Source organism: Anolis carolinensis, chromosome 1, assembly GCF_035594765.1.
Source record: "Anolis carolinensis isolate JA03-04 chromosome 1, rAnoCar3.1.pri, whole genome shotgun sequence".
Classification (NCBI taxonomy): domain Eukaryota; kingdom Metazoa; phylum Chordata; class Lepidosauria; order Squamata; family Dactyloidae; genus Anolis; species Anolis carolinensis.
The window spans coordinates 168,218,838-168,236,259 of record NC_085841.1 but is presented as its reverse complement, the minus strand read 5'-3'; the positions used below and the strand labels follow the sequence as shown (position 1 = coordinate 168,236,259).

At 41.3% G+C, this 17,422-nt stretch overlaps 1 protein-coding gene across 5 annotated transcripts in view; it reads right to left on the bottom strand.

Moving 5' to 3' along the window:
* macrod2 (mono-ADP ribosylhydrolase 2) overlaps positions 1 to 17,422 on the bottom strand; it is a 1,355,048-nt gene that overhangs the window by 161,384 nt on the left and 1,176,242 nt on the right. For all 5 annotated transcript variants that reach the window (XM_062969120.1, XM_062969122.1, XM_062969121.1 and 2 more), the window contains exon 10: positions 8,274 to 8,315. In XM_062969120.1, the coding sequence (XP_062825190.1) occupies positions 8,274 to 8,315 (42 nt within the window). The remainder of the gene's footprint in view (positions 1 to 8,273; positions 8,316 to 17,422) is intronic.

Sequence of the window (17,422 nt, the reverse complement as noted above, 5' to 3'; positions counted from 1 at the left end):
TGGAGTACACTTCACCCACGCAGAAATCATGGAGCTGGCCTGGTCTCATCAAATGACGCACATCTACTTCTGGCAGAGCTCCATGTTGGCTGCATCAGTGAAGTGTTTTAAGAGGGAGAAATCTGAACACAGGAGACCACCAGTGTCCGGATAGAAAATCATGGGAACAGTGCAGGAGCATGCCAGAAGGGTAGGCTTTCTGGTGTGTGATGGGCAAGCACGTGGTGCAGGTGATGTGGGGGCAAATGTGTGGTGCTGGGCGATGAATTTGCCCTGCTGCCCTATGGCTCCCCTCACTGGCCCCTGCATCAAGGACCTCCATGTGATGAGATCCTTAGAGATTATAAGCTATTGTGAATCAACTCTAGGCCTACTCAAAATAATCATATACTGTCATGACTGACATCGTTTGTTCAATCATTGAATTGCATCAGTTAACCCCCACCTGATCAATTAAGAACACTTTCATATCATGGCAGGACCGCCCCCCCCTGCGCCCCCCCCCCCATGGACCTGCATGTTGCTTAGGCACTTTGGGCCCATTCTGGCCATAAAAGCGAAGCCAAAGCAGTGGTTTTTACATGTTGCCCAAACAGCTAGAAAAAAGAAGCTCCCAGAATCAGAAAAGGTATATCAAGGTGTTCCTCTGCCTATTTTTGATGGCTCATTTTTTATTTATTAACTTTATATGCACCCTGCCTTTTCCCCATGGGGATTCAAGGTGACTGGATGCAGAAGAAAAAGACACATAATTTCCAGCAACAAAGATTGTGAAACCAATGGGTTTATGAGATGTACCTTATCTCTTGGAACACAATGTCAAGGTATATGGGAATTCAGTGCAGCCTATTTTATGTGTAAAGCAGCTCGTGTTCATTTTTTTTACCTTAGTGCCCATTACATACTGTATTATGAACATTTTGTGAATACTTTTACAGAAATGTCTCCTTGTGATAGTCCACTATGTATGAGGAGAGGGAACTGACATAAAGAGCTATCATTTCTATCTTACCCATTCAGTTCCTCTACTGGGTGGAGGGTGACAGTTAATCAATTTTTAAACCTCTTTTTGTTTTGCATTATAACTAGGTTGACCCATACAAACACTCAGACCTGCCTAAAACTCATAGTGTCTGTTCTCAAAATGAGATTTGATATATAGAGAAAGGAATTTCAAAATAATATCTTTTTTCAAGATGGATATATTATGTAGAACTGTGCACAATGCCCCAAAACTGTACATTTTTCAATTTTGTTTTTGGCTGCCCCCCCCCCCCCCACTCTGTTTTCTGGAAATTACTGAAATTGGGAGGGGAGTGCTGTTTTTGTTCTGATGGGGAAACTTTAGAGACTCGTATCTCCATCATTTTTAGGCGTATCAGATTAAAACTTGCCTCACTTGTAGGCCAAATTTACGATTGCAAACCTGCCAAGTTTCAGAACATTTCACCAATCAACTGATTTTTTGGGAATTTTTAAAAGGTTTTACCATAACATTTTAAAAAAAACACACACACAAGTGGATGGAAATTGAAGTCCCAAACAGAATGCACTACAAGAGGGGAGGGGAATGGACACATTCAACCAGGCCTCTGAGAAACAGAGAGAGAAAAACCTCAACTTCCATCATGCTTTAGGAGGGAGTGAAGAGACTCATTCAATGCTGGGAAAGTGAGTTCCCGGTGGGGCCCTCTCTGAAGGATAGGCCTAGGGAAGCCTTTCCTGCCTTTCTTTCTAGCCTTATTTACTAGGAGTGTGCAGAATTCCGTTTGGCGATTTGGGATTTGGAAATCTGGCATCCAGATGCCAAAAACAGACCGGGCAAGACACAAAAAAATCTTTAACTGGAACAGATCATGAGCAGCTGAATCTTTCAGCTAAGGGGGTGATAGGGCTGAGCAGCATCCTATCTGAGGTGGCCTCACAAATCAGGCAAGAATGGGTGCCTGATGATGATGGCTCCTCCTCTTCTTTCTTCCCTGGCAGCCTCCTCCAGCTCTTTCCAAAGCCCCCCCCCCCCGCTCCAGGTGGAGCACTCACTTGAGGTAAACAAGGCCGAAAGACAGAGAGAGAGAACAAGAGAAAAAGGTGGGAGTTTTCCTGAATAATATAAAAATAATAATTTTATTTCTTACCCGCCTCTCCTCCAGGCTCAAAGCAAGTTACAGAATAATTAAAACACATAAGCATTGTAAAGAAAAATACCACAAATACACATATTAAAATGCATTTCTATAAACCTACATATTAAAACATATTTCTGTAAAATACGTATTAAAATACGTACAAAACAGAGATTAAACAAAGATCACGGATTTGAAATTCATACTTAAAAACTGGCTGGGTGGGACTGCCGAAAGAGATAGGTCTTTAAATGGTTTTTAAAATTCTGACAGCTCATTTAGCTATCAGAAATCTTCTGACAAGTCATTCCACAGTATTGGGCCGGCTGATGAGAAGGTTTGGGTAATGGTCACCAGTCAGGGTTTGGTTGGTTGGAGCAGATGGCCCCCAGAGGACCTAAGTGTTTGGGGCAGATTGTACAGGAGAAGGCGATCCTTTAGGTAAATTGGACCCAAACCATGTAAGGCTTTAAAACCAGCACCTTGTCCTTTGCCTAGAAACTAATTGACAGCCAGTGAAGTGACTTTAGGATGGGTGTAATATGTTCATACCTATATGTTCCTGTAACCAATTTGACTGCCATATTTTGAACCAACTAGGGTTTCTGAACTTGGTACAAATGTAGCTCGATGTAAAGTGCTTTGCAGAAGTCCAACCTTGAGATCACCTGCACATGTACTACCATGTTCAAGTCCTCCAAATCTAGGAAGGGGTGCAGTTTAGAACCAGGAGAAGCTGGTTCTAAACACCCCTGACTGTTGCATCTACCTGGGCTGACATTTGGAGAGGCGGATTCAAGAGCACTCCCAAACTGTAAACACAGTCTTTGAGGAGGAGTGTAACCCCATCCAGAACTGGTTGACGCTCCAGATTAGGACCTTTGATAGCAAACACTTCTGTTTTGTGTGGATTTTGTTTCAATTTGTTTTTCCTCATCCAGCCCATTACTTCCTCTAGACGTTTATTCAAAGGAGACACACTATCCTTAGCTGAAGGTCTTCTTGAAGTCATGGAGAAATATATTTGGGCATCAGCAGAATACTGATAATACCTCACCCCATGACTACAGATGATATCTCCCAGCAGCTTTGTGAAAATATTAAGGAGCCTTGGGGATAGAATGGCACCTTGTAGGATACCACATAACAGCTCCTTTTTTGAGGAGCAGCTGTCCCCAAGCATCGCCATCTGGAACCTGCCTAAGAGGTATGACTGGAACCACTGCAGCACAGTGCCTCCCATTCTTCCTCCACCACCCTGCCCCCCCGACATTCCAAAAGGATACCCAAATCACCAAACAGAATTTTGCATACCCCTTTTTTTAAGTACTCGAAGTATAATTAATACAACTATAAAGGCATCTGATCAGGACACAATGAAGGACATTGTAGGTGGACTTCTGAAAAGAGACATATGCACATCCCATGTGAATTAATTTTAAAAAGCCGAACTAGAATTAGATTTAAGAAGATATTTGGATATGACTATTTACTCCAAATGCCCAAACCAGTGGGTCTAGATCTTTTTCAAAAGCATGTCCATCACCATGGAAAGTTTTAATTTGCTGTGATGTTCAGAGCATCTCATCCTATGTGGCTGTGCCTATAAACCATCGAATCAAAGAATTTTAGAGTTGGAAGAGACCACAAGGGTCATTCAGCCCAGTCCCCTGCCATGTGGGACCACATAATCAAAGCATCCCCAGCAGATGACCATCCAGCCTCTACTTCAAAACCTTCAGAGAAAGAGATTCCAATGGACTCCAAGGCAGCAGCAAATACCACTGCCAAACAGCTATTACCACCAGGAAGTTCTTCTTAATGTTTAGGGTAGGTTCTTCAGCTCAGCTGAAGCTCCCTTCCCCTTCAGCTCCAGTTCCCTCATATCTGAGAACAGACTGTTATCCAATAAGTTTTATTGTGCCTCAGCGCTGCCTTGCCTTTTCCTGTTCTCTCCTCCAGCTACACCAAGCCAGTTTGTGTTGCCACCATGGAAACGTTATGCTTCTATGTCTCACCATCTCCTTTCTTCTCAATTAGGTGCCAGGTGCTCATGTAACCATCTTCCAATGTTCAAACATGAAAAAATAAACATGTTGTGCCTCCAACAGGTGCACTCTGTCTAGTCACTCCAACTGCATTTTAAAGTGCCTGATGCCTCTGTGAGTGATGACATGCCTGTGGCAAGCCTCAGTCCATCTCTAACAGAAGGAGAGCAGATGTAGAGGTGCACATTCCAGTCTAATGGACTAATTTTTGCATGGACTTGTAGCACAATCTAATTAGAACTGGTGTCGTTTCAAAGGCTGAAAAGCAGAAGAAACTGGAGTATCTTATTTTCCTTAGAAAACTGGAATCCCTTTCTTTTAAATTGGTAATTTGAATCTGTCGGTAACTTACATTGCAACAGGTACATTTGGCAAGTTATTCAGTTTAAAAAACATATGTTTTTGGGCACTGGCACTTATGAGCCACTGTATCCAATGCTTCAAATGATGCTTTTCCCTTGACTTTTCAAAGGGAAACTGCTATAAGAGCACAGAGAGGAAAGTAGTTTAGTTACATATGGAGACTTCGAAGTGAATGGTCATACTGATACTGCACATCATGTTTCAAAACATCTGAGTATACTTTCGAGTCATTGTAGATATTAATTTATGGGTAACAGTAAGCAGTAAGGCATTCGGTGGTGCTAAAACTCTTTAAACCTCCAGGGAAGAAAAATGAAAAATATTAAAACTATCACACAAAAGCTTCAAAAACACATATTAGACAAAAAAGGGGCTGGGTGAATAAGACATGCACTCTGACTTTCCTCTACAAAAATATTAGGAGGCAGTGAGAACCTCAGAAAGATCCCTCATTTCATAATTGATGGTTGTGTGTATGTGTGTTCATATATATGCCACTGTTCTAAAAGTCCTGCTTTTCGGAGTTTACCTTGCTTGGGGTTGGTACCTGAAGCAGGACTGGAAATGATGATGCAAGCAGACATTGGAGGAAGTACAAAGAAGGCCACTGCCTAAAATACATAGCCCATGTGTTTAAATGCCTTGGAGTCGCTTGGCAACCTATGGTGATGCCATGAACTTCATAGGGCTTTCTGGGGGCCCTTCCAGACACGTCCAAAAATGCAGGGCCTGTCATGCTTTTACCTAAAGCATCCAAATGACACCTCAGGAAAAAGAAAATTAATTTGTAACAAAGCAGGGTTTACCTGGTTTGTTCTGAATTAATTAGATATCCCATTAGATCTGGGCCTTTCAGAAAGCCTGGGTCTAATGAGGTATTGGGCATGGGGGACTCACCCCCAGGTAGTGAGTCCCCATTTGCCATCTCACACCTTTTGGGCTGCCGGTTCGAATCCAGTTCCCTCTGTTAGCTCCAGTTCCATGCGAGGACATGAGAGAAGCCTTCCACAAGGATGTTAAAAACATCAAAACATCCGAGCTTCCCCTGGCAACATCCTCGCAGTGAGCCAATTCTCTCACATCAGAAGTAACTTGCAGTTTCTCAAGTCACTCCTGATACCAAAAAAAAAAGAGAGAACCTTTTGGGCTCCTGCTTCAGTGTGGGTTTAAGTTATGTCTGGAAGTGCCCTTAGACAAAGAATACTCAGGTGTTTTCACCAATTCTTTCCTTTGAAATATAGCCTACAGCCAGGGCCGGCCCCACTATGGAGGCCACGTGAGGCCGCCGCCTCGGGCGCAGGTCCGGGGGGGCGCCGTCAGGCTGGGCGGGAGGCGGGGCACCGCCCTGACGGTGCCCCGCCTCCCGCCCAGTTCGCCCTCGCCCATCTGGCCTTTTCTAGCTGGCCAGACTGCAGCGGAGGTCCCTCCAGGACGCAATCGCGGAGGGACCTCCGCTGCAGTCTGGCCAGCTAGAAAAGGCCAGACGGGCGAGCGGGAGTAGCGTGGGAGGCGGGGCCAGCTCTGGCCCCGCCCCCCCGCCCAGCGTGCCCCGGCCCCGCCTCCCACGCAGCGTGGGAGGCGGGGCCAGGGCACGCTGGGCGGGAGGGCAGAGTTGGCCCCGCCTCCCGCGCTACTCCCGCTCGCCCGTCTGGCCTTTTCTAGCTGGCCAGACTGCAGCGGAGGTCCCTCCAGGACGCGATTGCGGCCTGGAGGGACCTCCGCTGCAGTCTGGCCAGCTAGAAAAGGCCAGACGGGCGAGGGCGAATAGCGCCGGAGGCGGGGCCAACTCTGGCCCCGCCTCCCACGCTATTCGCCCTGGCCCCACCTCCCACGCTGCGTGGGAGGCGGGGCCAGGGCACGCTGGGCGGCGGGGCCAGTGGCGGGGGCGCTTTTCAGCACCCCCGCTTAACATTGAAAATTATCTCCGGCCGGCCCTGCCTACAGCACCTGCTATTCACTGGCAGCCTCCCATGTAATTACTAACCAGGGCTAACCCTGTTTAGCTTTTAAGATCATGTGTATGTGTGTCTTCAGTTTCCTCTTGACTAATGGTGACCCCATGAATTTCATAGGGTTTGCTTAGGGAAAAAATACTCAAGATAATTTTGCCAGCTCCCTCCTCTGAAATATCACCTATAACACCTGGTCTTAATACCAGCTCAGAAAGAAGCAGATTCACACTAACAAAAAGTTTTTAAAAAAAATCTATCTAGCTAAGATCGGTGTTCTCCTTCTTTTTGAAATATATAGTTCCATTCTGGAACAGGCTGTTTGCTCTCATATGAATGTGATGACATTTCCTTCATGCTTGTTGCCCAGAGGCAACAGACATGTTAAAGCCGCGCTGGGGCTTAGAGGCCAAGAGCACCCTGCTAAATAAACAGCAGAATGCAGAGCATGTGAATGTGAGGGATGCCTTTTCCAATGTTGGCTGTGAGACAGTACTGAAAGGGGATGCCACTTACTGTTGACAATAAGATCTAATCTTCACTGAGGGCATAGCATTGCTGGTACAGTGCTCTAATAATCCTGGAGTGATTTTGACACCCACATACAGTAGCATCTTGAAGGCAGTGTGACAATTTGTGAAAAGGGAAATACAGTTTGAGTATTGCTAATCTGAAATGCTTGGGACCAAAAGTGTTCTTTATTTTCAATTTTTTAGAAATGCATGAGATATTGTAGCGATGTGATCCAAACCTAAACACGGAATTCACTTATGCTTCATATATATACCTTATACACATGGCCTAAAGGCAATTGTATATAAAATATTTTAAATATTTTGAGCATGAAACAATGTTTGTGTAAATTGAACCATTAGAAAGCAATGGTGCACTATCTTAGACACCCATGTTGGTAATATTAGATTTTGACGTATTTTAGATGTTGGAATTCTGGATAAGGGGTACTCAACTTGCGCTATGTTTTAATGAAGTATCCCATGCCATTTTTAAGGGATTCACACTCTGAAAAAGATTCTACATATTCCCTTGTCTGCTAAATGTCTAATCACTAGAAAGAACTTTGACTAGGCTGTTCCAATATGTCTTTTCAACATTTCCATAAATACAAAAGGGAGACGAATCTTTGCTTATTTCATTTTCTTCATAATATTGGAATTTTCTGTTGGAGAAATGTATGCATTTTTCAGTGACAGTTTGTGCACTTTGAAAATTTATTTGCAAAACAAATATGATCGTACAAGTTTGGGTTTTGCACACAAACATCCCATTTTGTGCAGAAAACAGCATATTTTGCAAAAATATTTTTGCACAAAGCAAGTTTTGGCACAATTTCTTTTTAAAAAAAAATCTGAGAGCAGATGACCTTTTCTTTGACAGATGTCTTAGTATTGTTGTAAGAACATTTGTGAATATTCTTTCTACCTGTACTACACATAATATTGCCTTTAAAAATACTGGTGTGACTACAATTGTGCTACATTTTTCATGTATTTTTTAAAATCAGAAGTGACTAAGAAAGGGAGTGTTGCCTCCAAAATAATCATCTGTTCTAGAGTAAAAGAAGTTTCTGATTTTTGTCTATGTCTAAGAAACAGCACATAAAATCAGAACACATAATCTGAAAACCTATAGCAATCTGCATATCAACACATGTTCTGACTAAGACTGACCCACTCTTGACATATTTCAGCTGAAAAATAAGATTCAATTGAAAAAATGTGTGTTGTTATACGTACACAAAGAGAGAGACACAAATGTACATACAAACTAACCTGCATTCTCGTTTACTTCAGCCTCTTCTTCGTTATCCTCATCTGTTAAAACCAATCAGGGAGGACACAAATTAACAATATGGATCACAGAACACTGAAAAATAATTCTTCCATTAATAGATAAACAATACATCAAAAGGGGAAACATAGTATTTTTGAGGGGTGCAATTTTATACATGAGACTTGGTGAACTTACAGACCTGAGTCAGCAACTGTGGAATGCAAGGAGGTTGCATTTGAAGAAGGCCAAATCATCAATCCACCCACATTGTTGCCCACATCCCCTAACATGCATTTTGGCAATTTTTTTTTAAGGGAAAATGGTTTAGAGGTCTGTTTTCTGAAGATCTTGGTGATTGCATGTGCCTCACAAGTCCCGATTTGCCTGTCCTTTTTCCAGTCAATGGGTCATATCCATAACTTCAGGTTTTCCTCAGGCCGTGCAGCTCATAGGGCCAAAGGTATACCACCCCTCTGCATACCACAGTTACAAACCTGACAGAGGTCATCTTTGGGAATGAAAAGTAGAAGATGCAGATCCCCCTAACACTTGTGTATTGAACAAAGGGAAGAATCATAGTTATAATTGTGCCTGCTATTTTCTCTGGTCATCCAAAAGGTTACACACCTTTGGCATGCATACTTACCTGGGGGTAAGTTTTACTAAACTCGTGGAATGTACTGTAAGGATATGTGAATACCTATGGCCACTTGATCAGCATGTGAGTTACAGAGTTAAAACCTAAACATATTATAGTGGAAGCCAATTTCAAAACTTCTGCCAGACTTAATGAGGATTCAGCACAATTACATTCTATAGTACATGACTAAAATATAGAATCATATCATAATAGAGTTGGAAGAGACCATGTGGGCTATCTAGTCCAACCCTCTACCATGCAGGAAAGCACAATTGAAGTATCCCTGACAGATGGCCTCAGTTTAAAAGTTTCCAAGAAAGGATCTTCCACCACACTCCAAGGCAGAGAGTTCCACTGCTGAACAGCTTGTACGGTCAGGAAGTTCTTCCTAATGTTTTGGTGGAATCTCTTTTCCTGTAATTTGAACCCATTGCTCTGAATCCTAGTTTCAAGGGCAGCAGAAAACAGGTCTGCTCCTTCTTATGACACCCTTTCATATATTTATACATGACTATCATGTCTCAACCTTTTCTTCTGCAGGCTAAACATACCCAGTTTTTCAAGACGTTCCACATAGGGCCTGGTCTCCAGACCTTTGAACATTTTAGTCACCCTCCTCTGGTCACCTTCCAGCTTGTCAATATCTCTTTTGAACTGTGGTGCCCAGAACTGGACGCAGTGTTTTTCCAGGTGAAGTCTAACCAAAGCAGAATGCAAAGGCACTACGACTTCCCTTGATCTAAACACTATACTCCTTTTGATGCAGCCCAAAATCCCATTGGCTTTTTTAGCTGCTGCATCACACTGTTGGCTCATGTCCAAGATCTTTTTCACATGGACTGCTATCGAGTCAGGAATCACCCATCCTGTAACTTTACATTTAATTTCTTCTGCCTAAATGTAGTATCTTACATTTTTTCTTGTTGAAATGCATTTTGTTAGTTTTGGTCCAGCTCTCTAATACATTAAGGTCATTTTGAATTCTGATCCTGTCCTCTAGAGCTATCCCACCTAATTTGATATCATCTGCAAACTTGATAAGCATGCCCTCTAAACCTTCATCCAAGTAATTAATAAAGATGTTTTTAATTCCTCATTCTTCAGCTCCATAAAAAAGGGAACGTACCACTAGGCAGAAAATAATTACAACCAATCTGTATTCGTTGTTCCCCTGCTTTCACAAATATCCATGGGTTACATCCAGTTTTATTCCCAGCTTTAAATAAAAGATGCAACTTAGACAAGTCATGACCAATATGCCCTATTTTTTGTAAGAGGTCTAAATCTAGTTGAAACTAGACCTGGATTTAGCCATTTAACAACAGCCTATAAGGACTCACAGCTGATGATCCTAATAAGAATTTAGCCTTCGTTTTGGCAGTCAGCATAGTTTCTTCTGTGTGTCGGCCCATCTTTCAAACCCTCTCCATATGAGTTGTAGGAGGAACACATTGATAGGTTGTGACATAGCTTTTTGTGTCAATTTCTTTATAGTTACAAGTTTTGATATACACTAGACTTTCAATTAACTGGAACTTTCAAGCAACCAGCAAAAACATTTAATTGAAATTCATTGCATTCACAAAGCTTTTTGAAATAATACTGCACAATAATACTGTACTGCATTGAGTTTGTCTTTATTTATCTCTATTTGCTTTTAACTGCTGTATTTTGATGTTAATATCAAGTCAATATAATAATAATAATAATAATAATAATAATAATAATAAACTGTATTTGTATGCCGCCCTATCTCCCCAAGGGGACTCAGGGCAGATTCCAACATACAATGGCAAACATTCAATGTCTCCGTAAACAAACACTGACCTAAAATTCCAGAGAAAGCCTGCATATAAAAATAACATTAAAACCTAACATCAAATTAAAACCTAACTTCAGTAAATTAAACCTAACATCAATAAATTAAACTACATGTAGTCAAACAGAATTATATAATAACATAAACAGAGTTTGTGGTATGGTATTGTATGGATTATCATATTAAGTTAATCCATTTTTAATAGTAACTCTCAAGCAACCAGAAAATACATTTATCAGGCATCTTCCTGCTTCTTGGCAGGGGGTTGCATTGGATGGCCCGTGAGGTCTCTTCCAACTCTATGATTCTATGATTCTTCCAATCCCCATTGGTGGCATTTAATTGAGTCTGTGTATTATGTTTTAAAATAATATTATTAATTATTTCTACATATGCTACAGGTAGAAATTTGGACCATTGCAGGAAAAAAAAAGATTCCATCTTAACATTAGGAAGAACTTCCTGATGGTAAGAACTGTTCAACAGTGAAATATGATGCCTTGGAGAATGGTGGAGTCTCCTTCCATTGAGGTTTTTAAGCAAAGGCTGGATGGCCTTTGGTTGGGGGTAATCTGATTGTATTTTCATCGATGGCAGGGGCAGACTGAATGGTCCTTGGGGTCTCTTCCAACTTTATGATTCTATGGTGTTTCCTCTACCATTCACTCTAGTGAATTGCTTCTCTACAGTCTCCCCCATTGTCTTTCTGTATAGCTTCAAGAGATACAATCTTTCTCTTTTTTAAAGGAATCTCAGTAAGGAAATAAACACTCTGAACCACTCTGGATGAAGCAGCATACTACAAATGGCTCAAAAGTTTAAAATCATTTTGGACATCTAATATATTAGATGTGCCATGGCTTATCAGATTCGTACTACATGTTCTTTTTCTGAGACGGCTCAATATTCCAGAGAAATGCCTTGGCTTACAAAAAGCTTGACGATAATAACTGTGGCTAAACATCAGATTGTGAAAGAATAGAACAATTCTGTCTAGTCAGCCATGGTTTAACAAGGCCATGGGCAATATCTCCTGCCCATTGAAAGCATGTGATGACAGTAACATCTGATACTTTGGAAGAATGTTGCTACCTTTCTATTGAATGAGGAGTGCAATGTCTATTAAATATAAATCGACATATTAAACTAGTAAGGAAAGTTTTTGCCTTCTCAATCCCCATCTAGTTTCCCTTTCCCTTTTAATTTTAATTTCATACACCATACCTACTATTTTTTTTTGTCAGGAGTGACTTGAGAAATTGCAAGTTGTTTCTGGTGTGAAAAAATTAACCGTCTACAAGGACGTTGCTCAGGGGACACCCAAATGTTTTGATGTTTTTACCATCCTTGTGGGGGGCATCTCTCAAGTCGCCGCATGGAGCTGGAGCTGACAGAGGGAGCTCATCTGCTCTCTCCCTGTGTTTGATTAAAACCAGCAACCATCAGGTCAGCAACCCAACCTTCTATAATAATACATCTGCTAATTAGCAAAGTGAGTTTCTGTACAGTGCAGTAAGAAGTGACAATCCTGTTTTCAATTTGCATATGTTTTATCTGTCTTAAATATGAAAATATTTATTTAGCACAATGCATGCTACTTACTGTATTAGTATTATATTTATTTTATACCCTGCTTTATCTCCCCTGAAGGGGACTCAAAGAGGCTGAATGTTTTAACAGATTGTTATATAGTATAACAAAGCAAAAAAGATAGACCAGCTGTATTACTTTTGCTCAAACAGGTATAACTAACTGGCCTGCAATCTTACATTTGCAACCTCCCTGCCTCACCGGTGCATATTAATATTAAAACCTGAAAACAAAACTTATTGATGGAAGATGATGATGCTTTGAATGCGATTTTCCTGTTTCTTGGCAGGGGTTGGACTGGATGGCCCATGAGGTCTCTTCCAACTCTATATGATACTATGATTCTATGATAGAGATGCCTCATTTTCAGGGCTTGGGGTGAAGAATTCTGTAATCTAAAAGAGTTGTTTCCTAAAATTTTGCTTATTTAAATATAATAATAAAGTTCTAGTTTGGTGTTGCATAAATAAACCTGGTTTATTTATCTTGATCTTTTGTTTACATGCTCAGGTTCCTATCTTGACCTTTTATGTCAAATCATAGTTTCCTGTTACATCTAGATCAGTGGTTCTCAACCTGTGGCTCCCCAGGTGTTTTGGCCTACAACTCCCAGAAATCCCAGCCAGTTTACCAGCTGTTAGGATTTCTGGGATTTGAAGGCCAAGACATCTGGGGACCCACAGGCTAAGAACCACTGATCTAGATAAACCGTGATATGCAGATTGCCCACTTGGCCTGAAAACCAGAATGGAATTGAGATTTTGAATTGAGAAATGCAAGAGTGTGCATTTCTTGTTTGTTACTTTTGGAAAGGCTAGAGATCGTAACCATTTTGGAAAACCAGCCACTCCAAAGTCATTTGGAAGCGTGACGCTTTTTGGAGATTAACTGGCATTAGAATAATTATAACCTTTTTGTAAAGTATGACCTTCCTGAGAAGAGTTAAAAACTCAATTGAATCAATCTTCTCCTTAGAGGTAAACATCCACTAATATTCATGCAAGGCAACTGTTAGACTGATATGCCTATTTATCTCTCTGAACTGTTAGGGGAAAAGATATGCCAATGCATAAAATATATAACAGATCTTCAGAAATGTTATTTCAGTTGCCCCCCCCCCCTAAAAAAGCATCTACTCTCCCAGAAAATATATTGCTTTCAAATCATGCTCTCAAGAGACCAAAAATAAGTAGCCTTTGTTAAAAGTTAACAAAGTTGATTTACTTACAAACTTACAAACTTCATATATTAGCATACAGGTACATTGCTTATTGGTTTCATATTAACTAACTCTTCAGTCTAATTACTGAACACTGACTTAATATAAGCTGACTACTCACAGCAGCATACTGTATTATACTCAACTATACTCAACTGACTTCATACATCAACTATACTCGGATCATCATCATCATCATCATCATCTTTATTTATACCCCACCACCGTCTCCCATGTTTGCCACCATCAGTTGCAAACATCAACTGATGCAAACTGACTCATACTCTAATATCAATTGAATTAACTGACTTCAAACTGACTTCTTATTCAAACAGATTCTAAAATGGAGTCTCACTCTGAACATTCTCAGATCTGAGTCACGTGGTCTGTAGACCCTCCCACATCTTCAAACATAGAGTTAAGGTAAAACTGCATACCAATGTATACATACAATATAGTCAATTATATACTTAACAATTAACTAGTATAGGAGGCTTGTAGAAGGATGCTATTTCCAACAGTTACCACTTTATAGGATAGCCATATTCTGGCCAGTTTTAATGTAAGAGCAAATTATGAGTTAGCCCAGAAGGCCACGAGGAGAAGAACGAAGAGAGAGAATGAACCCAGAGCTCAAGCGTGTGACAGTTTACTGTAACTTTTCAATTGTGCCACTGTATTTGACATTTTATATTAGTGCCATGTTTGTGAACATGATTAAAATTTGCTACAGAAGAAGCAAGGCAAATTGTGTGATATCCTGAATAGGTCCTTAGGGTGTTCTCAGTTACTCTACTTTAGCTTGTCAAATTGGCTGTAAACTAAATCATTCTGGTTTCAAACAATTCGTATGATTCAGAGAGACAAGATCTGCTTGTGATGTCAACATTAATAATGTCCTATTGTGATAGGGAATAGAGAAGGGGCAGCAAGGTTTGCAGGAAGCTTGCTGCCTGGACATTTCCTTGACCTTCGCAAGGGCGCTTCTGTGTTCAACCATTACATAAACCCCAGCATTTCAAAAGCATTTAGGACGTCTAAGCAGTTTGTCTCTCTTGGTTTGGTAGCTTCCAGCTGGGTTATGCAAGTGCACATCCAAGAAGCACCCGAAGATATACTTTCGGAAGGCAGCTTCTGCTTAAACAAATAAATTGTTTCAATTGAAGGGGACTTAACAAATGAGCTAGAATCAATACTAAGCAGAAACTGCCCATGTTTTCATATCCCCTGCACCCTTGAAGAAGAAGAGCAGCTGCTCTTTGCACTGCTGGCTCATATCTTTCATCTTCTTTTCCACCACTTGTTTTGTCTTTCTCAAGTTTCCTTTTCATCTCTCTCTTGTGCCTTCAGTCACAGTTCTCTTGTTTCTGCTCATTTAATTCCCATCAATTCTGAGACGTCTCTTCTGTTATTCTCATCATCGCCTGCTAGTCCACTTGCCCTCCTTTCACATGTATATATTGAATGAGGACTCAAATGTGTTTGTGTGTAAACACTTCAAGATGTAGAATGAGGAAATGATAGCATTCCACATAGTATGTCCTACGTGGCATCCATCTGCAATTGCGGAGAGGCAAATAGTATTCATTGCTATTAGCCATGGACCAGTGCAAAAAAAAGAGAGAGAGAGAGAGAGAGAGAGAGAGAGAGAGAGAGAGAGAGAGAGAGAGAGAGAGAGAGAGAGAGAGAGAGAGAGAGAGAGAGACAGCTACAAGAGAAGCAAAAGCAGCAAAGGGATGTCAGCGCTATTACTGATGCTTGTGTGTGTGTACATGCCTGTGCTTTGTGAAACTCATTGATTTAACTTTGTCCTGCTGAGCCTATTTATTTAATAGGGTGCCATTAAAAAAGTATGTGCCATAATACACTTAACTAGCAGCACCATTAGGATCCAGTGGTAATAGCTTCACACCATCCAAAGAGATGAAACCCAGGATAAAATTTAATTAAACTTTGGGGATTTCACTGCATTAGCCAGCTAACAAAACTTTCTAACTTACAACACAATTCGAGTTATAGAGGCCATCAAGTTGGCAAACAGCTAACTAATAAAAACAAAAGAATGTCTATGTTAAATAGTTTGTCTAAGCCCTTATCTGTACCGGTTGAAATCTCCTTGCTTTGTATTTATCCTTTGTGTCCACTGTGAAGTTTCACCTGATTAGAATCAGTCCTTCTGGAACACTGCATCCAGCCAATAATGGCAAGCGGCTCAGGCTTGAGCAATATGTCCTGGTCCCATTTCACCCCTTCTGCTTGACAAAGCACAGCCATTGCTATTCAGCAGCCACAACCACATTATTTTGTCTGAGGAAAAACTGGTATAATCATTAGTGCTGAAGCCTTGAATACTTTTTCATGGGCATAAGCCTAGAGGTAGTATACCATTGATTTTTTTTCCCCTGAATCAGAGTGTTCTGATTATCACTTTGCCATGAGCATGCCAGAAAAAACAAATAGACAGTACTCCCCTACAACCTATTGTGCTCAGCCTTTAGACAGAGTAAAGGTATCATGAAATTCTTCAGGTGCTTTTGAACTGCAACTCCCAGCATTTCTTACCATTGGTTATGCAGCTCAGTTGGGCTGCTGGTGGTGGCAGTTTAACAACACCTAGAAAACTGTATCTCCACCCCAAGCCTGCTCTAGATGAATCACCATGTTCCAAGACTATCTATGCCATTTCTTCTCACTGAGTTGGATCCAGCCTGATTGATTTGCACTTAGGTCCTCCTTTGTCCTAGGAACTTTTCACACTATACAGTTATAGCACTATGGTTCCACTTTAACTTCCAATGTTGCATCCTGTGGAATCCCAGGGCATCTAAATGCCCCTCCCTAAACTGCCAATCAAGAATTCTACAAGATGTTTTCATGGCACTTAAAATGGAATTGTAGTCTGATAGGACCTCTCTGATGGAACCCCCGGTGGCGCAGAGGGTTAAACCACTGAGCTGCTGAGCTTGCCCACTGAAAGATCAGCAGTTAGAATCCAGGGAGTGGGGTGAGCACCCACTGTTAGACCCAGATCCTGCCAACCTAGCAGTTCGAAAACATGCAAATGTGAGTAGATCAATAGGCACCGCTCTGGCGGAAAGGTAAGGGTGCTCCATGCAGTCATGCCGGCCACATGAATTTGGAGGGGTCTATGGACAACACCAGCTCTTTGGCTTAGAAATGGAGATGAGCACCAACCCCCAGAGTCGGACACAACTAGACGTAATGTCAAGGGAAAACCTTTACCTTTACCTTAGGACCTCTCCTCTTTCTCCCACTGTTTATTTTAGTAATTAGAACTATATTTATTTGTATTTTATTTAAAAGGTTGGGGAAGTTGCCTGGCATTTATGTTGTACCCAAAATTGGAATATAAATTGTTTTTTTTTCTTTTAGAACCCCTCCCCTGAAATCAAAATTAGTCATGGCTTTGATTCAAGCTAGTCCAGAATTTAATGATAAGTCAGTTTGCCTTCCCCTCTCAATAATCTTCCTGTCCCAAAGTGTTCCTGTCATCTGTCTTGATGCAATGGTCACCTTGGCTTCTGTGCTGACATGGCGGCAGTAACATGATGTCAGGGGATGGTACTCCTCTCTACCCTCCTTCTTGCTATTCTCAAGCTGCTATTTCTCTTTTCTTTTATATTAATATTTGCCTTTTCATTTTTAATGATCAAATTCTGCACCTAGAATCATAGAATCATAGAGTTGGAAGAGACCTCATGGCCATCCAGCCCAACCCCCTGCCAAGAAGCAGGGAAATTGCATTCAAAGCACCCTCGACAGATGGCCATCCAGCCTCTGCTTAAAAGGCTCAAAAGAAGGAGCCTCCACTACGCTCTGGGGCAGAGAGTTCCACTGTTAAACAGCTCTCCCAGTTAAG